Here is a 24912-nt window from a genome sequence, read left to right as displayed (position 1 = left end):
AGGCGGCAGTAGTTTTACTCACTACTGCTTTTGCACCATCAATGCAAATATTAACACAGTGGAAAAGACAAACAATGTCTTAATTACTCTGAAAACAGTTTTGTCTTCTGGGACCCAACAAAAAGGTCCCTGGAATGCCTTCACAGGGGTCCACGGACCATACTTTGAGAACTGCTACCTCAAAGAAATTGAGAGAGCATTACTTACTAGCTATGTGATCCTGGGCAATTCATTAAACTCTTTTCAATGAGCTGTATAAAAAAAATGATACTACCCTCCTCCCTGTGCATTAGGATTAAGAGATGTGAGAACATTTTGTACTCTGTGTAGCATCACGAAAATGTAAGAACTTGTTAATTTTTATAATGAATGAGTATTTCAGTAGGACACCACTGACTTTGTTTGCAACAACCTGATGGTGACCAAATTTTATACATATTTGCTTTTGCTATTTTTCTTACTAACCATCTTTACACTTCTATCTTAATTCAGACCTTTACAATCACAGATGCAATGCTGATTTGTTAATCACAAATGTTGCTGCCAGCTGAGCATATCTAAGTTTTTATCATACCCCACCCCACCCTGACCAGTCAAACCTGCCTAGGGCTTTCCCTTGAGTCTGAATATGTTGTTTTGTTTCAGCTGAACAATGACTGTGTTCATTTGTTTCTCTCCCCTGCCAAAATTGGCCTCCCCACTTCTACTACTCACTGAAATACCATCCCCATCCCCAAGAGTCCAATTAAGTCAATCTTTTCTGGCTACCCAAATAGGATAATCTTACTTCTCTGAATACCTGGCAGTCAAGGCCGTATGTTACCTGGTATCTTATCTTATGCTTGCCTTTCCTTAACTAGACTGTAATCTCTCTGAGGGTAAGTACATCTTACATTTCTCCTTATTCTCTTCATCATCAAATAGCACAATGCATTCAGCCTGGCTAATGATCCAGTGTATACTCTACTAGACACTAGCATTAACCTTCATATCCAAATGGACCTGGTAGCTTAACTTGCTTTACAGAGCCAATATCTATAGCTCTTGTCATATACGGTTTTTAGACAGTTTTATCTATAAGGCTTACTCAAGTGACAGGACAAGGTATTCAATATCACTGCATATGGGCTTCCCTGGTGGCACAGTGGTTGAGAGTCCGCCTGCCGATGCAGGGGACACGGGTTCGTGCCCCGGTCCAGGAAGATCCCACATGCCACGGAGCGGCTGGGCCCGTGAGCCATGGCTGCTGAGCCTGCGCATCCGGAGCCTGTGCTCTGCAATGGGAGAGGCCACAGCGCTGAGAGGCCCGCGTACCACAGAAAAAAAAAAAAAATCACTGCATAGAGTGCAACTGCTTTACGGGCAAACCATATTTCTTAAAGTGCCTAACGTGGCTCTGAGAGGAAAACAAATACATAATAATATATATTTAGGTGCATAAGTAGACGTAAGATGTTTATTTACGAAAAAAGACAGTAAGAAGTCTTAAAAAAAAAACACATATTTAAAACACACAAAAGCATACAGCACAATAGCATAAAAAGTTAACTGAAATGAGAGTCACCTGGACTGAACCAAGTTAAAAAGCATAAATTCAAGATGTAGGATTGCGAAAAGAAACATTAAGCATGAGTGGTAGCATTTATTATTATGCAAAAAGTCAAATCAAATAGGCGACAAACCAAAGGTAGAAGCCTTGCACTAAAAAAGCAATGGCAACTGAAAGGAGGTGGTTCTGTCAAGTGATTAAACAGCACATGGGCTTTGGCATCAGAATGAGCTGGGTTCAACTCCCAGTTCAGAAACTACGTATGAACTTAGAGAAATCACACAATCCCTCTATGCTTCAGAGCCCTTATCTGTAAATGGGACTAATGCTATTTGCCTGGAAGAGTTTTTGAAAGGATCAGAAATAATACAGAGCAGTAAAAAAGCACAGACTTTGGAGTCAGGTTAGCAGTCAGGTTTGGAGTCAGGTTAGTCTAGGTTAGAACTGACTGTACTTTTAAAAGCTTAGGTAACTTAAGCCTCACGTTTCTTATTTGTAAGATATGATACCACCTCCTCAGCATTCTTGCAAGGATAATTAAAGTAACATGTATAAATATTCTATAAAGTCTTAAAAGTACACCCAGTAAGTGCTCAATAAGTTGTCCCTACTATAAGTAAATATATTTACTTATAGTTAAATAAGTAATTATGTACGAAGTAAATATGTACGATATATACACAGACCTCACCTTGCACAGTGCCTGCCATGTTTTAGATACTTAACAAATGTCAACCATTATAATTACTTTCTAGCATAAGAGATTTCAGAATGATTTAAAACTTTAAACTATGGTTTTACATCCTGATACATACAATCTATATATAATTAATCAATCAGAGATGAATGGTAGTTGATTAATTATTCCAACTACATATTTTTCAGGATAATTCAGGGAGTGGAAGCAGGAGTTAAGTATAAAATGCTCACTAGTAGAGAGAAAGCCCAGGAACAAGGAAACACTAGATGGGAGAAGTATACATCTACTTTAAGCATATAAACTATTCACAGTGTAAATTCACAATCCCTAAATTGTATGCTTATTTGTTAATAAAAGTAATTTACTATTTATTTTTCTGCCAAAGGCAAAGTCAGACATATATTTAATTCTTTCCCACAACCATCCTTCATTTTAAGCCATCCTACCTGCAGCTGTCTTGGCCCTAGACCAATTTCACCGGGTTACAGGGCAGAATTGATCTCACCAGTTCTTCAGTGGTATTTTGAAATTATGAGCATTAAGAAACTGTACCAACCACTTCACACCACTACTCTACAGGGCTGGAGTTGTGGCACCTTGGTTCCTAGAAACCACTTACCTACCTGTGGTTGTTTTTTTGTTCATTTTCCCTGAAAAGGCGCTATGCAAGCAAGGGTTAAAAAAAAAGAGTGGGGGGAGGTTGCAATTTTTAATGTACCAAAAAGAATTAAATAAAAAGTCTCTCGCCCACAGCAGGAGGTACCACTGTTAACAGAGTCTTGTACATTTTGCCTACTTACAAACTAAATTAAGTCAAATAAAAATGGGATGGTTCTAACACTGGCAACTGGAAAATGAATAAAACCCCAGGAATGTACCATTAACGGGGTATAATAGATTGCCTTATTTGAAAACTTAAGAGTGCACATCCAAACCTTTTAATAATGACCTGAGTACAGAATATTTTCCTTTGTTAAACAAATTCAAATTGTATCTAATAAGTAGATGATTATGTCGCTGTCACAATAGAAATTACATTAACACTTAATACCATCAACAATTTTGCCAAGCTTTCCATGCCAAAAGTGCACTATTAACAAAGGTATCACAATTTTGTTTTCCATTAAGAGGTATGTTACATATCTGGAACCGTACTCATATAAAAGATGTTCAAGTCATGAATAAATTGTTCCTGGCAAAATGAAAACTTAATAATGTCACAGCAATGTTTAAAATACTCGGTGATACATCCCTCCTTAAAAAACAAACAAACAAAACCAACTTACTTAAACCTCCACCACCCATCCATCGCTGTGATAAATTCAGATTTTTAGTTCTCCTTAAATGGGGGTGTACATGTAACATTTTATATGTCACTCTCTTTATTAAGAGCCTTGCATATAATTTCACATGCTCCCAACTGACCTTTTCATTTTTCTTGTGTGTCTCTAACGGCTGCTTAGCTGCCGCACTCCGGGGAGTTCGGACGACCTCTTCCTCAGCCACTTCGATGGTCCGTCCGTTTGGCTGCACAGCAACAATAATGGATTCTGTTATCAAACTGCTTGGCAGAGCAAATCAAAGATTTGTACTCAGGACACAGAATATACAACAATCAAATTCTACCCCCGACCCAAATTAAAACGTTTTTTGTACAGCTGTGTTATCTAAGACTATTGTCCCTAGGAACTACATCTTGTAATATAATAAAGAATGAACTTATAAGCAAAACTGCACCACAAATTTATTTTCTGATTTCACCCAGGCATCAGTACCTCCAACAAAAAATAGTGGAATGGGCTTCCCTGGTGGCGCAGTGGTTGAGCGTCCGCCTGCCGATGCAGGGGACACGGGTTCGTGCCCCGGTCTGGGAGGATCCCACGTGCCGCGGAGCGGCTGGGCCTGTGAGCCATGGCCGCTGAGCCTGTGCGTCCGGAGCCTGTGCAACGGGAGAGGCCCCAGCAGTGAGAGGCCCGCGTACCACAAAAAAAAAAAAAAAAAAAAAAAAAAATAGTGGAATGGAAGCAGGAAAAAGAACTAAATTGTCTTTGCACTCTGACCACCAATTGGCTGTGTAATCTCAGAGTATTTCACTCGTTATCTTTGAGTTTTTTTCTACATCTATAAAAGTGATAGGTCTGATCTATTCAAAAGTCCACAAACTCTTTTTGTTAAAGGGCCAGACAGAAAATATTTTAGGCTTTGTGAGCTATGGAGTCTCTGTCGCAACTACAAAACTCTGCTACTGTAGCACAAAAGCAGCCATAGATGATACATAAAGGAATGAGTACCTCTGTGTTACAAAAAACTTTACAAACACAGGTGGAGGACCAGATTTGGTCCATGGACCACAGTTTGTTGTTCTCTGTATTAGATAATCGCTAATGTCCCCTGTAATCTTACAATCTAATAGCTCTACTATTCTAGGATTAAGAAGCTTTACTAACCCACTGCCACATAAAAAGGCTACCTCAGTTTTCCTAACAACCCCAAAACAAAATGACAGCACTTAGAGGTGTTCATGAGTAGAATTAAGTCTCTGAACACCAATTCTGGCTTTTAATCAGAATCACCAGTTGGGGTTTTTTTTTTTTTTTAAATGAAGCATTTCTGAGCCCCATCACCAGAAATATACTTAGATTCAGAACTTTGAAGAAAAGGGCCCAGGTATCTCCCAGGTATCTGTATTTCTAACCTCTTCTTTCTGGATCTTACTACTACTTTTCACTTGCCCATTCTTCTCATATTCAACACAGTAAGTTAGTAAATCAATATACTAGTTTAAATTGCTTTATTTCTACTTCTTGCAGAACAGATTTCCACCAGATTACTTATTACAGCGGAGCTATAGTAACAAAAACAATATGAATGTTCAAAGTTTTTCTAATGTGACATTACCTGCATTTGTGCAAAATTATCAGGGATATGCAGTTGGAAAGAGAAAACATTAATATTCCAAAACCCAATCTGCAGGCTTCCCAAAGATTTATGGCAGAAAAATCCAAACAAAAGCTGTCTTTTAGCTGATTAAATTCCTAATTAACTCAAATTTAATATGCTGAGTCTTAAGCAACTTGTTAAAGTCAGACAGTTAATGTTGAAACCAAGTGTCCTCACTCTTGGTTTGGTTTTCTTTCCTCTGGGCTGTTTTGCCACTTTAATGCTGTCTCTTCTCATTTCTCTGTGTTTATGTATATAGGGGGGGCAGGGAGGGGTGGAGGAGACAATGCATTGAGAAAGGTCAGAAACCCCAGAAAGGAATTTGGGCTTAGAGCCATATCCACACCAGGAATATAAAACTTTATTTAATTCTACTTTCCCGTATCACCATCTTACTTGTCAGTTCTCGTATGCCATTTCTTATTTCAGACTAGTCAAACTTACTTCTTCTGATTTTCTGGGGTCGTCCTCACCTTTCCATGTAAGCTTTACTCCAACTGACCAATCTTACAGCTCTAAGTCCACAGTTTCCCTCTCTTCACGTGGCAGCTCACAAGCCTCACATCTATGAAACTTCATTTAACTAATCCCTTCAGCAAACTATCATAGTCACTTATATGATACCTCCATTTTACTCATGTAAATGACTAAATTGAGTCATTTAAATTTATATACTAACTGTAAAAAGGTGAAATTAAGTGGTTAAAAACTATCTTAAAAACCGCTAAAAAGTTCAATGCAATTCCTTTGAGACAACTGCAAACAATGCTGATAGAGCCTCCCAAATGAAAGATGAAAAAATCTTTCCTTCTGGACAAATACAAAGTCTGAAGTCCTCAATCAATGACCAGCAGAGGAACACTCAGTCTCCATTTCATAGGCTCTGCAGTGATCAGCAAGCCAAAGGTGGTCCCACATTCCAACCTGTGCCAATTTTACTTCCTTCTTTGCAACAACTTATGTAGTGGCTAGAACTGCAGTTCTGGCCTATGCAGATTTCCCAATTTTCCACTAACTTTTGGGCTTTATATAGGTCTCATAACTATTGGGGTTCCGTAAGTCACCAACAGCTCCCCACAAATGCCTGACACCATGAAATAATAAGCCCCCTATCCCAAGGGAAAAGTCAACAGCATTCTCAGGTAGCAGGAAAAGAGGATACACTTTGATGGTTGTGCCTCTCCTACCTATCAACAGTACTAATCTGATCTCTACTAGCTGGTCAAGGAAGCCTTGTCCTGGTAAAGCATTAACCACATTTAAATTAGCAAATCCCTAAATGGAAGCATATTATGTAGATCTGCTCACATGAAAATAACTAATCGCAAACTAACACTTCAAATCCAATATGACTTCCATGCTGGGTTTTACATGAAAGTATCTTCTCTGATCATAGAGACTTTATAATATATATGGTGCTGTTTCTACAGGTTAGAATTACATGGGCCTCTTGCTGTACCCCGGTTTAAAATTCTCTGGAAAATTCTGAGGTGTTAATTTTATATATAGCATGCAATCTATATTTTAAATTAGACCACACCAAAATGTCCTTCAAATTTGGTGAAAATCAACCAGTAACAGAAAAATGATATAATCATTCCTTACATGGATAAACTTGTAGATAATGCCATGTCAGCCTTGTTATTAAACATTCCCTCAACTCCCATCCCAGATCCTTTTAAAAAATACATTCACAAAAGAACGTGTGTGTAATGTGTTGGGAGGGTGATAAGGCAGAATGAAGACACCTAGCTGACAATCAGGAAAATAAAATGGAGGAGGGGGCCACACAGCAGGGGAACAGGGTCTTATTTGATAACTACTCAAGGAAATAAAATCCTTCACGTTAGTCAATCTCCAATTTACTAATTCCATAAACATTTATTAATTAATTAAGTATAAGGCACCACACAGGGACCTCAGGGACAAGGACATATGAAAGGAATCTGCCCTCTGAGAGTTTTACGGTTCAGAATAATAAGATATGCTTAATAATAGACTTCTACTCCATTTGAGTGGCCTTTATATATCTGTTAAACTGATTCTAAATTGCAGAAGAATCTATAGCTAAGGTAAGCATATACAAGGTTTAACATTTGACACTTCTAAAATGAAAGCATTTAGAATCCTATTTCCACCTAGTTATATAAATTTTATTTTTAGCCACGAAATGTAAAAACCATGACTTCAAATTACTTGGAAACGTCTTAAGTTTATTTATTTATTTTCTAATTTTTTAAAAAAAATTTATTTTAGGGGCTTCCCTGGTGGCGCAGTGGTTGAGAGTCCACCTGCTGATGCAGGGGACACGGGTTCGTGTCCCGGTCCGGGAGGATCCCACATGCCGCGGAGCAGCTGGGCCCATGAGCCATGGCCACTGAGCCTGCGTGTCTGGAGCCTGTGCTCCGCAATGGTAGAGGCCACAGCGGTGAGGGGCCCGCGTACCGCAAAAAAAAAAAAAAAAAATTATTTTATTTAGTTTTGGCTATATTGGGTCTTCATTGCTGCGCGTGGGCTTTCTCTAGTTGCAGCAAGTGGGGGCTACTCTTTGTTGCAGTGTGTGGGCTTCTCACTGCAGTGGCTTCTCTTGTTGCGGAGCATGGGCTCTAGGTGCCTGGGCTTCAGCAGTTGTGGCACATGGGCTCAGTAGTTGTGGCTCACGGGCTCAGCAGTTGTGGCTTGTGGGCTCAGCAGTTGTGGCTCGTGGGCTCAACAGCTGTGGCCTGTGAGCTCTAGAGCACAGGCTCAGTAGTTGTGGCATATGAGCTTAGTTGCTCTGCGAAATGTGGGATCTTCCCGAACCCATGTTCCCTGCACTGACAGGTGGATTCTTAACCACCGCACCACCAGGAAAGGCCACTTCTTAAGTTTAGAAACTAGAAGGGCAGTCTACTAACTACCAAAAAAAAAAGTGAAATATGAAAAGACTACGGGCTTTGGAATGGACAACCTGGGATTAAGGCCCAACTTCCATATTTAATCACTGTGACTTTAAGCATTTTCCTTGACTTAACCCTCAACTTCATCATCTGTAAATATGAAGAAAATACGTAACTTGTCTTATTTAACTTGTTAAAGTGACAGTAAATGAGAAAACATGTGAAAGCATACTTTACTTGCTCAAGAAACAGTTTCTTTCCTTCAATATCCTTTCCTCTCCAAAGCTATGATGGCCCATAACCTCATCCCATGTTCCAGCACTCAAGTCATTTTTCATACTAGCAAGCTCAAAATAAACGTTAAGTCCTGGTGGTCAAGAGAGCTAACAAACTGTACATGTATCCAATGGGCCCAATGCTCCAGACACAAATTCTTTTGGGAAGTTAACAGAATACAAATGATGAGTAAATGTATCCTCTCAGAGGCTAAAAATAGTCCAGGCTTGCTCTAGAGACATGTCATACTATCTTTCTTTTTTAAAAAGCTGCTTACAGTTTCACTGTTTTCTAAAATAATTACACAATAATCATTCATATTCATTCACTCAATATCCAGTAAGTGAACTCAGTAGAGTAATATGCAGAACCCTTAAAACCTTGAAACAAAGACAAGTGAGGCACAATTCCTGCCCTTGAGAAGCTTCGACCAAAGCAAAGGAAGAACACAGGTATACAATAGCACACACTAAAATAAAAGACAGGGCTTCCCTGGTGGCACAGTGGTTGACAGTCCGCCTGCCGATGCAAGGGACACGGGTTCGTGCCCCAGTCCGGGAGGATCCTACATGCCGCGGAGCGGCTGGGCCCGTGAGCCATGGCCGCTGAGTCTGCGTGTCTGGAGCCTGTGCTCAGCAACGGGAGAGGCCACAACAGTGAGGGGCCCGCGTATGGCAAAAAAAAAAAAAAAGGTCCACATAAAATAACAGACAAAAGATGTACTCTGCCTCCCCCCGCCCCACCCTCCAGCCGGCCCCATTCCCCAGCCTCTTTAAGGAGAAGAGTATGAGTTTTGAAGGCAAGCTGAGACCACGACTGAATCCCAAATGTGTATAACCCTGGACAAGTTACTACTTCACTGGAGTCTTAATTTTCTTAGCTGGAAATTATACTGAGCATACAGGAAGCATAAGACTACATATTATGTCCATGATAAAAAAAAATAAAGGCAAGACATCATGGAAATTCAAGAGACATCATCTTTAGCTGACAGATCTAATAATTTCCAAATATTTGCCATGTGCCAAGCACATGCATTATCTCATTTAATGGACAAGACTAAGTCTTTGTCAGTTTCTTAGTTTTAGTTGTGAAGAGTGCTGATACATATTCAAGATAGAATAATTTCTTGTCATTTATTTGAAAACACAAATTGTGTGTTTTTTCCTGCCGAATGTTGTGCACATATCAATTACGTAAACTAAACATACACATAAACTACAGCTTCAGTCACAGTAATTTACCAACTTATTTTTAAATTCACCCCCAATTTTAAACTCCTAAAAACTAAGAGGATAATCTTACAAATATGGCCTATAAATCAAATTTGCAAAATCTTCCTATATATCCTGAGTTATTTCCTTTAGGGTAAAGATCCTTGTGCCTTCTCAACAGCTAGCCAAAACTAAATCCTCTTCAGGGATTTCAAAACATCTCTTTGTTGACTGCATCAGGGATGCTCAGGGCTACTTTTATAGGTTAGAGAGATGACATTCAATACCTATCACATGGCCAAATTATTCTAAAGATGATTTCTGAAACGGTAAATACAGCTTTGGTTTTCAAGGCTTTATGTCAGATGGGTACTGAGATAAGGATTACAGGTGATACAGCAGACACATATCCATGTAATTCTTTCTCAGATCCTGATGGATGCCTTCTGGAATACTGGCATTCTGTGGAACAGTTTGAAAACCACTAGCATAGCTGGAGAGAAAAGAGTAAATTTAAAAACTGCAGAGGAATTCCCAGGTGATCCAGTGGTTAGGACTCGGCGCTTTCACTGCCAAGGGCCGGGTTCAATCCCTGGTCGGGGAACTAGGATCCCACAAGCCGTGCAGCGCGGCCAAATAAAACTGGTCAGATAACACCAACTCCTCACAGAGATCCTATGATTTTGTTTGAATAGTAATAATAGTAATAATCATTTTAAAATGTTTTCAAGGCTCTCACAACCTTGAGAAGTAGTACATTCCTCAATAAAGCCAAAGTGCAACAAAAACAAGTGTTCGGAGGGTTTATTGCTGCTCTTGGTATTTAAGATGAGCACGACTATTTAAGGTCTTTTCTGTCAGAACTATTGAAGGTCTTTTCTGCAAGGCCTCTGGCAGAAGAAAACGACAGGATGAAAAAGTCCTGTCATGTAACCAAACAAATAGAGGCAAAATTCTGGAGATTCTGTAAAGGTCATTATAATTTTCAGCAGAAACTTCTGATTCTAAAAGTAAAACTTAAAAGCAATAAAGTTGTAATTCACTGAGAAAATTAGATTTGTTCTCTGAATGCAATATAATATCCTGGAACATGCTATCAAAATGAGAGGTTAAAAAAAAAATCAGAGAGGTATAATGGAAATAACAGTGAGTTCTTAGACTAGAAATCAGGATATTGTTTTGCCTTTGAAATGCCTTTGCTCTACGACCTTGAATAAGTCACTTAATCTCTCTGAAACTCAAGATTCCTTTTGGTAAAATCAGGAATGTTTGTTTTACCTATCACTCAAGATTTTTAAATCAAATGAGTATTCTTCTAAGACTTGAAACTAAGGGGACTAGTGACTTAAAGGGAAAAAGAAAACCCTGTAGATGACACGTAACTTTAGTAATACCTGGGATGACATGGCAAAACTACCACCTATGAATAAAAGATATAATTCTATTGAGAATATCTTAAAAGACAAATTTATTTAGCCCCGTAACAGTTTAGATTATTCAACTAAACAGTGAGATGTCATTTTAGATACTTCATTCAGCATTTAGTTTAACAAATAATTATCAAAGGCTGTTATATGCCAGTCACTGCTTGCTATCTCATATCAAGGCTTATAATCTAGCGGAGAGAAAAGACCCTGAGCAAAAGTAAATGAATAAGTTACTAGACAATTTACAAACTACGATAAAGGAAACACATATAAGAGGTTAACAGAAAATAAAAGGGGATGCCTATTTCAAATAGGGTGATCAGGAAAGCATTTTCTGGGAAGGTGAGTTTTAAAAGTGAGATCTAAAGGCTGATTGGAACACTGGGGTCAAGATGGTTCCAGAAGTGTCAATAACAGCTCATGTAAAGGTACTGGGTTGAGAGAGTTTGAAGAACTGAAAAAGATTACTATAGGTGAAGGTAGCAAATGAGAAGAAACCAACTCAAAACTGCTTAGGAAAAAAAGCAGGTGTTGGGCCATATAGGAAAGAAGTTTAGATTTTAAATGCAAAAGCTACTGAAATGTTCGTTTTAGACAAGATTGTGGTTTTTTTTTTTAGCGGTACACGGGCCTCTCACTGTTGTGGCCTCTCCCGTTGCGGAGAACAGGCTCCGGACGCGCAGACTCAGAGGCCATGGCTCACGGGCCCAGCCGCTCCGCAGCATGTGGGCTCTTCCCGGACCGGGGCACGAACCCGTGTCCCCTGCATCAGCAGGCGGACTCTCAACCACTGCGCCACCAGGGAAGCCCCTGTGGCTTGTTTTTAAAAAGACTCCTTACTAGGGTGTCGAGCAAGCACTGGGGGCAGCCACCAGAAGCTACTGCTGTACAAGTGAGTTAAGGTGATAACAGCTGGACTAAATATATGTTTTGGAGATAAAACTGATGGTACTTGCTGAAGGATTAGGATATGAGGTGAAGATGAGGAGGTAAGGAAAAGAGAAGAACCAAGAACAATTCTTAGATTTTTGGCTTGTATGACTGAAGGAATGGCAGAGTCATTTACCATTTATAGAAATGGGGAAGACTGGAAGAGGGCAGGGAATTATAAGCCCTGTTTCGGCGATGTTAAAGTTTTTGAGACAAACGTCAGGTTTCTAATTGAAGAAATTCAGTGTACATCTAGACATGAGGTTTTGGAGATGAGAGGAATAGTCACAGGCAAATAAACAGTTGATCACCACTATTTGAAGATTCCATATTGGAAATTTGCTTACTCACTAAAATTTATTTCTAACCCCAAAATCAATACTTTTCATTCTTGGGCATGCACAGAGCTGTGAAAAGATCTGAGTCATCCTACAAGCACATTCCCAGGCAATGCTCTGCCTTCTTGTTTCAGCTCTCATAAAAAATATAAAATAAACATAAAAAAAGAGAGACTAACTCTAGCTGGGGAGCTAGAGAAGGCTTTATAGTAACGGCAGCAATGTAGCTGGGCCTTGAAGGATAGGTAGAAATTGGTAGAGATACAGAAAAAATAGGCCTTTTAGAAAAAATAATATGAATAAAGAGACACTGACGTCTAGCTAATGGTAATGTCTTAGGGGTAATGGTATGAGATAAATCTAAGATGGGGTTAGATCATGAAAAGGCTTGAGTGCCATGTCACTGGATCTTATTCAACAGGTGCTGAGGAACTACTGAAAAGATGTGAACTTGAAAGTCACATGATCAGAGCTGGGCTTTAAAAGATTTAGCTGGCATGAGTGCGTAGAAAGGATTGGCAACAAAGGGACTGGAAACAGGAAAACCAGTTAGGATGCTTAGGACAGCCTAAGCAAAAGGTAATAAAGTCCAAAAGCAGGGCAGTGGCAGTGAAACTGGAAAAGAAGTAATGACTACAAAAGACACAGCATACTATTAGAATGATTTATTGGCTGTAGAAAGATGGACCTTACAAAATTTTAGCCAGATGAGGCAAACACAGCCATTTTCCACTGTAAAAATAAAAAGGTGGCTCACATGGAATTTACTAGGCATGAAAAATAGGAGTATGTTGCATAAATACTTTGGTGGGACATCTTACTGTATTATGCATTCAATAATTACTTATTGACTGCCAGCACCGTGCAAGGTTATACAGTAGCAAACAAGACAAAACACTACTCTTTTATTTACTGAGCTTATAGATATTAACAATCGCACTATGGCAAATCTTTATGAAAATTCCTAAATTAATATGAAAAAAACTTGTCCACTAAAATGAGTTTTCTTTGACCGTGATCTTGGTTACCTGCTTCCAGTTGAAATTCAAAGCAACAATTGTTAAAGACCAGTTATCTGAGATCTTACATCCGTCCATATCACTGCACAGATTAAGTCAAGCAAAAAATATTTACTGAGTGCCTATTTAACACTCACAATGAACTAGATGTCATGAAAAATACATGTATGAAAACAATGATTTCCAAAAATGCCAAGAGCTAAGTCCAGTGAAAAGTGCTGCCCCCTTCATCACTCCCTTCACTTTTAACAGGGGAACGAACTGCAATTCATGCCCCCCAAAACTTATGGCAAGAAATTAGGGGATAAAAAGCAAACTGATATAAGAATTAAAAAAAAAATGCTTATGAATAGATTTTAAAAAGCTAAACGACATCTATTCTACAAATAAAAGAAGGCAACTAGAAACAAATTTTGAAAATTCGAGTTGTAAAATTTGGAATAATTTAAGAGAAAACTAAAAAGGATGGACTGAAAGGACGAAAATAAAATATTTAAACAAATATGGAATGTCCTTTTAAAAAAATGCAGTAGTTGACATCACTGATTCCACTTGAATCAGAATTAAGTATATCTTAAAATGTTTATCAGAATGATGTAGTAATAAAAGATGGATCATAAGATTAAACATGACTCCATTTAGAAATCTCTCTTATACTATGGATCTTACGGCCCTATTGCAGGGAATGATTTTCAAACTCATAGGCAAGGGAGCTTGTTAAAAATGCAGATTCCCTGAACCCAGTTCCACAGATTCTGAATTTACAAGGTATGTAGTAGGACTCAGGAATCTACACCATTTAACAAGCATTCAAAGTAACTCTATTGCAGGGACTTCCCTGGTGCTCCAGTGGTTAAGCCTCCATGCTTCGAATGCAGGGGACGCTGGCTGGATCCCTGGTCAGGGAACTAGGATCCCACAGGCCGTGTGGCACGACCAAAAAAAACCCCAAAGTAAGTCTATTGCAAGTAGTTAGGGTTAACACGCTGAGGAATCCTGCAGTGTTTTAACTCAACTAAGATCTTCAATTTATAAACAAGATAAGCTAATCGGAGCATGGTTAAATGCCTTACTCAAATTTAGAGGTCCTAATTCCTGCCAGGCTGACAGAGTTAAGTCTTCCTCCCCTGAGCCATTGCTGTTTCTTCAGTCTCTCCCACTATCCTGCTCCTCCCCACTTTCAAAGTCAAATTCTGTGATAAGGTTTTTCCTGGCCACCTGGGCCCACACTAGGGTTTTCTGATATCTTTTTCCACAACTGGAATAAGCAGCTCCCTGGGGAAAAACTAAGCTTTTACTTTTGTATTTCCTTCACAGACATATGAATATTGTTTTCCTTTTTACTGCCTTCAATTTGCAAGCAGTATCCTGCTTTTCCCCAAGTAAATATTTAGCACAGTGCAAACCATATGAGTACTAACTAAATAAATGGAAGCTTATATTTCTTAACCCTATAAAGCAGTGTTTTTCTAACTGTGGGTCTCGCCTCATAATCAAATATGAAACCAATTTAGTGGGTCACAAATATCATTAAACAAAAACAAATAGAATAGTTTGATATATGTGTGGGGGGTATCGCAATGTAAAATGTTTTCACTGTAGGTTGCAAAAACATTTGAAAGCCAGTTTTGTGCTGATGAACTTCTCCAACACAACTTTACCATTAGGTAGGCAAATACGTTTTCTCACGTGATTAACATTCAACCACTCCGTTAGTCTTCCCATTCTCCACTCCCCAAAGATAATACTGGATTTATTTATTCATTCCCCTTTCCTTAACTCAAATGAAAAGGAGAAGGAATAAGTACTAAGTTTGATAAGCGTATTTCACAGCTCAAGTTCCACAGGAGCCTGTCTGTGTTCCTTCTTCAGATGGGTCATCCAAGTGTTGTGATGCACTTTGTGTGGGCTCTTGGAGCACCTGTCTCTTGACCCAAGTCTATCTGAAATTCCAGACGTCCCAAAGAGAGCTTTGAAATTTTTACATCCTGCTTCATCCACACTGGTCCTAGGCTTATTAATGTATGTGTTTTTTTCAAGATCACCTTCTTTCCTGTCTTGGAGCCAGGTTCTTTATTTCCACCATAACATTACTTTCTGGTAATCCTTGATACTCTCTACAAGTTTAAATATAATTACCTATGTTCCAAGTCACTTGTATTTTCTCTTTTCCTAACCTAAGGTGGTATTCACACTGACAAAGTTGTATCCTTTTCCAGGTCTTGCATGTATCTTGCATCCTCTTAATCAGCAAATCTAATCTAGACCTAATAATGCAGTAACTGTGGCCTGTCACATCTCTACTACAACCTTATCCTTTGTACTGTTACCAACCATACTCTCATTACTTTAGCTTCAACTCAGATCTCACTTCCTCCAATAACTTGCCTAAATGCCTCCAATGCAAATAGTTTCCCACTCTCCAACCCTCATTTATACTGCTCACACCTCACACCTGTCAGTCTACAAAATTTTAGAATTATTTTTGAATCTGTCTCCTGTATTAGTTTCCATGCCTGACTTTAACTCTCACGTGTATACTTCTCAGTATCCAGCAAAAATCAGAGCGCAGGTCACACAGTATTGTACTTTATCGTACTGAAAAGGGGAAGAGCTAAATCCAGTGGCTATAAAAATAGGTTAGGAGGGCTTCCCTGGTGGCACAATGGTTGAGAATCCGCCTGCCAGGGCAGGGGACGCAGGTTCAAGCCCTGGTCTGGGAAGATCCCACATACTGCAGAGCAGCTAAGCCTGTGCGCTACGGCTGCTGAGCCTGTGCTCTAGAGCCCATGAACCACAACTACTGAGCCTGCGAGCCACAACTACTAAGCCCGCATGCCACAACTACTGAAGCCCATGCACCTGGAGCCCATGCTCCACAACAGGACAAGCCACCGCAATGAGAAGCCCGTGCGCCGCAGTGAAGAGTAGCCCCCACTCGCCACAACTAGATAGCCTGTGTGAAGCAATGATGACCCAATGCAGCCAAAAATAAATAAAATAAAATAAAAAAAATAGGTTAGGAGCTGCTTCTCATTTTGCACACCCTCCATACCCTGTTCAACTGCACGGTACTTTTTTTTTTAATGAATAAAACCATGAACGTTCCAATGGGAGAACCGTGGGGAAATGGCCATAAAGGCCGCAGAAATGAAATGCGAAGGCATGCTAAAACGGCTGTGATGCTCTCTGCATTTCCACACGTGGCCCCGTAAATCGGTGCCGGAACGCCTCGCGCAGCCTGCGCCTTTCTGCTCTGTCATCCCTTTACTCTATTTCAAAACGCCCACACCGCTCCGCCGAACTTGCCTGAGCGCTCTCTCGGGGGGCCCCGGAGCCCCGAGTACCTGAGAAAACAGACCCCCCTCTTGCCTTGCTCCAGGTCCGGCCTCTACTTGCCACAGGCACCGGAATGAGAGGGGGCCACCGTCTCCCTTCAACAGTCCCAACTAAAATGGAAGCGCGTCCAGACCTGGGTACCTTTAAGCCTCGAGTCAGCCCCGGAGTCTGCAGGCCGCCGTATCTCCCCATCTCAGTGTGACCTAAGCCAGGCTCTGCCTCCCCAGCGCGGTCTTGCCACAACTTCCCCACCGTCAGGTCCCATCAATCTCCGCACACACATGCAGCCGACCCAGCAGGCCTCGGGGTCGTTGGCATGTCGTTCCGGCGGTCAAGGTTCCCGAAAATGACCTGACCGCCGGGCGCTTCTATTTAAACATACCCCACACTGTCTAACTTCCTTCCTCTACACTCATCTTCCCCACCGGTCCCATGCTTCCTGAGTTTCCACCGTTCTCCAAGAAACGTGTCCACCGATCACCTCCTCCGCCTGGGGAGACTGCGTCCCGGCTCTCGACTAACCTCACTCTTTTCCTTTTCCATTCCCGGCCGGGGCGGCTCGCGTTTGGCCTCCCGCAAGCTCGAGGAGCTCCACGCTGGCCCCTCGCCCCTACTCTCCCGCCACTCCTCCCCTACTCACTTTGGGCTTCTCCGGCAATTTCTTCCGGTTCTTCTTCTTCTGCTCCTCGCTCCTGAGATTCTTCAGCACGCCTAGGTCGTCAGCGGCCGGGCCCGGCGCGGCCGCCGCCTCCTCCCGCTTGCGAGGCGGGCTCCTCCGCTTCTTGCGGGCGCCGGCGCAAGCCGCGGCCCAGCCGTAGCCGAGCAGGAAGAGCAGCAGGAGCCCGAGCGCGCCCATGCCCACCAGGATCACCCAGCCCGGGTACCGTTTCGGCTCCAGCCCCAGGTCGAGGCCCAACTCGGTGCGCAGAAAGCCTAGGCCGACCGAGAGCATTTCCTGCAGCCGGGCTGAGCCCTCCTCGGCCTGCTGGGCCAGCTCGTCCAGCCAGCTCCGTGTAGCCATCTTCCCTCCCGTCAGGGGCACTCGCAGAATGACGCCGAGGCGCAGAGACGCCGTGGAACAGTCAAGGGAAGCAAGGTAAGGCCAGGCCGGACCGCCTCAGGCCGAGCGCATTGCGGCCGCCCCTCGCGCCGGAGCCGGGGATCGGCCGCTGCCGCCGCCAGGAGGACAGGGGGCTCCCAGTGTCCCCCGTCAGCCTCACTCCGCCGCCGCCAGGAGGAGGGGGGCGGCGGGAGGGAGTGTCTCCAGCGGCGGCCGCTAAGCGGCGTCTCCGCGCCAGGGCCAGGCCCCGCTGTCCTCCCTCGGCGGAACAATGGCGGCTCCGGCCGCGATCCACGCAGCGAGCGTAGACTAGGAGCAGGGCAGCGGGTCACGTGGACGCCGGTGGGCGGGGCGTGGGGTGTCACGTGGGCGCGGGCGAGGCCGGGCGGGGCTGGAGCCGTTGGAGCTAGCGCGCCGCGGCTGCAGTTGGCGGTGACCCTTTCGGGCCTGGTGGCGGCGCCGAGCCTTGGGGATCGGTGACTCTGGGCGGGTGGCTGGGAGGGGTTAACCGGAGGAAGTCTTTGCGGGATGGCTGGTGGCCTGGAGCTAGGAGACGTGGCGCTTTGAATGAGTCCAGGGGAGGGGCTCTCGGCGAAGCCTGGGGGGTGCGGGGTGTGGAAGAGGGCGAAGAGCGAGGAACCGGGTCACGGGGTCTGGGTCAAAATTGCCCTAGCTGTCTCTTTTCTCCATTCTTTTTCTGGTAGTGGTGTCGGAGTGGAAGCGGCTTTTTCTCCCTGGGTCACCGGAAGCTAGATGCTTCCAGGTGGGCTCAGCCGAGTCTGAAACCGGTCACTCTTCTTTGAGCGCATAGGTTTAGTTCACAAATTGGGTTTGTCTCTTCACGGCCAACTTACCCACATTGCGTGTCTACCATTTGCCTGCCTGGCTAGGGCGCTTTTGCGTGGTTTCTCTCCTTCGCTCTTGCTCTCGCTGTTATTAGTCGCCGGAAGTCAAAAGTTGGAAAGCCCGTGGGCAGTATTCTTTTCCTACTCGTTTGTAGCTTTAATAAGAAATAAGAGGCATACAGGATTGTGTTTTACATGTAGACGTAGATTCCTTGTTGCGTTTTATTTTAAGCTTTTGGGCAAGATCACAAAAGGAGTTTGCAAAATTCTGGGTTTTTTTTGCTGTGTTGACCATATCTGGGTAGCGTTAGTAAGAAATGAATTTTCAGATCTCAGTTACAAAGATGGTATTCGGGGCTGCCATAGGGTTTTCAAGTTACATTTCCCTGTAAGGAAACTGGTGTTTTATCATTAAATGATAATTAGCATGTAAGCAAGTGTCTTAAGTGAACTAAAAACAGGCTTTCTCAAACAATAGAAAGTAAATAATTGGTAATTATTTAATTGGTAAATAATAAAAATAAACTGCTACTCTTGCGAAGCTTTATACAGACTTATAATTAAAGGTTGTGTAAATTACAAGGCCAAAACTTAGAAGATGTCATTGGAACTACTTCATCTCTAAAAGGTTCCAAATTCCACTTATATTTATGAAAGTAGATTTATCATTTTACATTTATGTTTTGGTTCCACAGACATGAAGGATGATGACTTTCCTAAGAAGTTCCACTGCCCATTCTACGTTAGCACCTGTAGATTTATGAATTAAGCTATTATACAATAATAGTAGCTGGGTTTGCCTGTTCTTTTGGCAGCCTAGCAAGTATTGATCATGTAAAATCCTGTCATCTTTCTTTTTCCGTGACTCTCCTTTGATCTTAAAAAGAAAATGTTTATTTTGGTAATACAGGTATAATCATTTTTCATATATAACTTTGTAGTCATCTTTTTAAGTTTTTTTTTTAAGAACAAAAATGGAGTTATACACTGTTTACTGTTTTGCATTTGATGTGGTCATGAACGTTCATGTCACTTGATAAAGCCCACCTGATGAAGCTCACCAGGAACATACCAGTAGCCCCACAAAGTTAGGTTTATTAACTTGCAGCAGAATGAAGTTTAGGTAAAATTTAAAGGAAGGAGTGCTTTGAAAGACAAAGCAAGCTGTGTCTAAAAGAGTTACTATCAGGCCTGGCCTAAGTAAACTCAGAATCCTAATTCCTTGGACATGGCAAAGTTAAGAGAAATATAAAACGTCATTTCTGAAACCTCTTTCCTGGAGGCAACTGGGTTGGGAATGAAGACTGCTTATTCTGAGAGTCAGAGTGACCCATGCAATGGAATACCACTCAGACATAAATACATGCAGCAACATAGGTGAATCTCAACGTAATTACGTTGAGTGAAAGAAGGTGAAAGAAGCCAGGCAAAAAAGAGTATGTACTGTATGACTCCATTTGTATAAAACTAGAAAGTGGAAACTAATCTATAGTGACAGCAAATCAGTGGTGACTTGGGGAGGGGAGTGGGACCAAGGAGCAGTGGGAGGGAGGGGTTTAAAAGGGGCACAAGGAAACTTCGGGGAGTGATGGCTATGTTATCTTTATTATTATGGTTTTATGGGTCTGTGGGTTTTATGGGTTTATGTATGTCAAAACTTACCAAATTGTATACTTTAGATATTGTAGTTTATGTCAAATATACCTCAATAAAACAGTTCACAGAAGTTTTTTGAAAAATGACCCATGTGGAACAGCTGTGTATAGGGGTGGCATGCTCCATGCTCGCAGATAGGATTTTTTAAAAAATGATATTTATTTATTTATTATTTGGTTGCACCTCGCGACTTGTGGGATCTTAGTTCCCTGAAACCAGGGATCGAACCCTCGCCCTCGGCAATGAAAGTACGGAGTCTTAACCACTGGACTGCCGGGGAATTCCCACTGATAGGATTTTTAACAAAGTTTTTACCAATCTATGATTTTAAGGTTTCTCAGCACTATATCCATTTATTTATTTATTTATTTTTGGCTGCATTGGGTCTTCGTTGCTGCGTGCGGGCTTTCTCTAGTTGTGGCGAGCGGGGGCTACTCTTTGTTGCGGTGCGTGGGCTTCTCATTGCAGTGGCTTCTCTTGTTGCGGAGCATAGGCTCTAGGCACACGGGCTTCAGTAGTTGTGGCTTGCGGGCTCTAGAGCGCAGGCTCAGTATTTGTGGCGCACGGGTTTAATTGCTCTGCAGCATGTGGGATCTTCCTGGACCAGGGCTTGAACCTGTGTCCCCTGCATTGTCAGTCGGATTCTTAACCACTGCACCACCAGGGAAGTCCTCAGCACTATATCCTTGATGTTAATTATCAAAAAAGTTTTCTTTTTTACAGGTTTGCATAATAAATATTCACTTATTCTATGATCTGGTTCTACTGTAATTTATTTAACATACTTTATTGTTGGATAGTTAGGTTATTTACAAGTTTTTTTGCCATTAAGTGCAATTCTATCATGAATATGCTTGTAACTAAATAGCTTTGTGAATATCCATAGTAACTTTTTAAAATCAGTTTTATTTTATTTTTTAAAGAATTAAATAATTAATTAATTAATTTGGCTGTGCGGGTCTTAGTTGCAGCATGTGGGATCTTTCCTTGCAGTGCATGGGCTTCTCTCTAGTTGTGGCGCTCAGACCCCAGAGCACATGGGTTCAGTAGTTGCCCCACGGCATGGAGGATCTTAGTTCCCCAACCAGGGATCGAACCTGTGTCCTGTGCATTGGAAGCCGGGTTCTTAACCACCAGACAGCCAGGGAAGTCCTCATGATAAGTTCTTGAGGGTAAAATCCTGGCACTGTCATTGCCTGAGGCATAGCCCACGGTATGTGATTTAACGCTTAGTTTGGAAGTTTTAAGAGACCTGAAGAAGTTCTACCTAAGGCCTCTCACTTCATAGAAGAGAAAAAGGAAGCTTCAAAGGGTTAGGGCTCGTACCACAGTGTCAGGGTGGCTGAGCTCATAGTAGAATCCAGTCTTCCCTGTTCTTGACCCCTTGGTTGCTCCTCTTCTTCATATACTCTGTGATCAATTCTTGGGATTAGTGTGTGTTTGTTTTCTCCGACTGCTGTAACAACATTCCATAGACGAGGTAGCTTAAACAACTGAAATTTAGTTTGTCACAGTTCTAGAGGCTGGAAGTTCAAGATTGGGGGCCAGCATGGTTGGGTTGTGGTAAGGGCTCTCTTCCTGGCTTGCAGATGGCCACTATCTTGCTGTGTCCTCACATGGTGGAGAGAGAGCCAGTGAGCTCTCTAGTGTCTCTTATAAAGATGCTAATCCTCTCAGATCAGGGCCTCACCCTTACGACTTCATTTAACCTTAATTGCTTCCTTAAAGACCCTATCTGCAAATATAATCATGTTGGGGTTACAGCTTCAACATATGAATTTAGAGGCGGTGGGGGGGGGTGGGACACAAACTTTCAGTCCATAACAATGCAGGAAGCTTCCATTCAAGTAGCTTATCTTTCAGGGCTGATGAAAGAAAAATGCTGATTTGGGTCTTTAAAATGGAGGCTATTGACATTATGAACTCCTGGGTCACAGGATTATATATCTAGGAGGAGGATTTTTTTTTTTTAATTATTTTATTTTTGGCTGTGTTGGGTCTTTCTTTCTGCGCGTGGGCTTTCTCTAGTTGTGGCGAGCCGGGGCTACTCTTCATTGGAGCGCACGGGCTCTAGGCACATAGGCTTCAGTAGTTGTGGTGCGCAGGTTCAGTACTTGTGGCGCATGGGCTTAGTTGCTCCGCAGCATGTGGGATCTTCCCAGACCAGGGCTCGAACCCGTGTCCCCTGCATTGGCAGGTGGCTTCTTAACAACTGCGCCACCAGGGAAGTCCTAGGAGGAGGATTTTGTAGTAAAGCAGGGAATACAGTTGAGTGTGCCAAGAATTTGGAGATATGGTCAAGAAAGGGTTACCCTCAGAATAAATTTTGTAAGAATTAGTAAATAATAAAGTTCTCTGCAGATGTATGCTAAGCTGAAAGATAGTTTATGAGTGTGTTGCTGAAAGGGCCAGGAGACTTCCAAGCCTCTTTAAAAGATTGGAGAATTTGCTAAGAACCTGGGTGGAACTAAAAACTGGTTGGGGCATGAGGGCAGGGGCCAGGGGAAGCAGAAAAGACGGTGAATATGGTAACAAATATGAAAGTTGTGGTGTATCCATTCAGTGGAATGCTGTGCAGCAATGAACATGTCCAAGGACACTCATTGCGATACCATGTATGTAAAGTTTAAAAAATAGGTTTATAGGGCTTCCCTGGTGGCACAGTGGTTGAGGGCCCGCCTGCTGATGCAGGGGACGTGGGTTTGTGCCCCGGTCCTGGAGGATCCCACATGCCACGGAGTGGCTGGGCCCATGAGCCGTGGCTGCTGGGCCTGCGCGTCCGGAGCCTGTACTCCGCAGCAGGAGAGGCCACTGCAGTGAGAGGCCCGCGTACCGCAAAAAAAAAAAAAAAAAAAAAATAATGGCATTCTTTATTAAAACAGTCAGGAATATTGATGATGAGTAGTCACATGGTTAGAGGTTTAAAACAGAAAAGAAGATGTGTGTCTTTGGAGAATTTTGCTTCCCTGGAGCTGAGGGCTAGTATTAGAGAATAGTGCCTGGTGAGAATAAGAGTAATAGGATTTCTTAGTCAGCTTGGGCTGCTATGTAACAGAAGACCACAGACTGGATGGCTTAATCAACAGAAATTTATTTTCTCATAGATCTTGTGACTGGAAGTCTAAGATCAAGGTGCCCTCAGGGTTGGTTTCTCCTGTCTACTTGTCTGGTAGACAGCTTCCTTCTCACTGTGTGTTCACATGGCCTTTCATCTGTGTGTGTGCAGGGGGAGAGAGAAATCTTTGGTGTCTCTTCCTCTTCTTATAAGGACACTAGTCCTATTGGATTAGGGCTCCACCCTTATGACCTCACTTAACCCCAATTACCTCCTTAAAGGCAGTATCTCCAAATGCAGTCACATTGGGGGTTAGGACTTCAATTTAGGAGTTTTAGAGGGGACACAATTCGGTCTATAACACAGGATAAGACCTGGGATTGTTCTATAGAGCAGGGGTCCCCAACCCCTGGGCCATGGGCTGGTACCGGTCCATGGCCTGTTAGGAAGTGGACCACACAGCAGGAGGTGAGCAGCGGGCAAGTGAGCAAAGCTTCATCTGCTGCTCCCCATTGCTCATGTTACCGCCTGAACCATCATCCCTCCCCTCCCTCCACGCCCCCCCCGTGGAAAAATTGTCTTCCATGAAACCGGTCCCTAGTGCCAAAAAGGTTGGGGACCACTGGGGTAGAGTCTTTAAGGGCAAGAATACCATAAAATTGATTTGCTGGTATCCCTGGCTAGAACATAAGCTCCATGGGGGCAGGAAGGGCATCTTACTTGTGTACTGTGGTACCCCTAACACTTACTGCACTGCCTATTAATATTAATATTTGATCAACTGATGAATTAACAAATGTGGTGATTGGAGAGTGGGGTGGAATGGAGGTTGTTGCAGTGGTCTGGGGTGTGAGGGACCAAGTGCCTAAACCCAGTGGAAATGAAGTGAAAGTGTGACAGTGAGTGACAGTAAGAAGGTGAGATAAAGGGGAGGGAAGAACCATGGATGACTGGCATTCTGTTTATCACTGTTCCATTAGTGGAAAAAAGAGAAGTTGAGAGAAGTTAATTTATTAGCACGAATCCTCATTTTGCAATGAGATACCTCTTAAGACTTATTCATAGTTTGTAAAACTGAAAGTCCTCGTAGTTTCTTCCAGATATTCCTTACGGCTTCTTTGAACTCTATGTGATTTCTTTCTCATCCATCAACATTTAGGGCTTCTATTTTCTGACTTACCTCTCTCACCCAATTTTGGTAGCCCAAAAAAGAATTAGAAAGACTAGAAACACACATTTCTTCTCCTCTTTTAATAACACTACTTCTATCTTCACTGTCTTTTATTTGTGGTAGCCATAGTAGAAACAGAAATTATGGTCTTATTGGGCATAGAAGTGAAATAAAACTTCTAGCACCAGTGCTCTTTATTTCAAAATTATTTCTCTTTTTCTGACTGCTTCCTTATCTTTATAATTCTCAAAACTTTCTCACTTAGTTCTCTAACTGAATTATTTATGAGTGTAGATTTGTGTCTCATAGCAATCTACTTTCTGAAATTGCTTGTAGTTACAACAATCTCAGTTTATATCAGAAACTTTTTGAACATGTCCATTATCTCTTCTGAACAAACTATTCTTAGCTAACTTTAAAACCGAAACTGAAAAGGTTGTTAAATATAGATTTAGAGTAATTTGTTTGTATCTCCTAAGAGGATTTAGCAACAGGAAATCATTTATCTTGAATG

The 24912-nt window shown here is 42.1% G+C and overlaps 1 protein-coding gene across 5 annotated transcripts in view; it reads right to left on the bottom strand.

Moving 5' to 3' along the window:
* Positions 1 to 17907, bottom strand: part of MTDH (metadherin) — a 54321-nt gene extending 36414 nt beyond the window's left edge. For 4 of the 5 annotated variants that reach the window (XM_065895181.1, XM_065895185.1, XM_065895184.1 and 1 more), the window contains exons 1-2: positions 17252 to 17632; positions 3675 to 3776 (exon numbers count right to left, since the gene is read on the bottom strand). In XM_065895181.1, coding sequence (XP_065751253.1) covers positions 3675 to 3776; positions 17252 to 17632 — 483 coding nt within the window. Of the gene's footprint in view, positions 1 to 3674; positions 3777 to 17251 lie in introns of all 5 variants that reach the window. The other variant, XM_065895183.1, reaches the window with a different exon arrangement.
* Between the last annotated feature and the right edge of the window lie 7005 nt (positions 17908 to 24912).

Source organism: Phocoena phocoena, chromosome 17 (genome assembly GCF_963924675.1).
Source record: "Phocoena phocoena chromosome 17, mPhoPho1.1, whole genome shotgun sequence".
In the NCBI taxonomy this organism is placed as follows: domain Eukaryota; kingdom Metazoa; phylum Chordata; class Mammalia; order Artiodactyla; family Phocoenidae; genus Phocoena; species Phocoena phocoena.
This window is presented reverse-complemented; position numbering and strand designations above follow the sequence as displayed.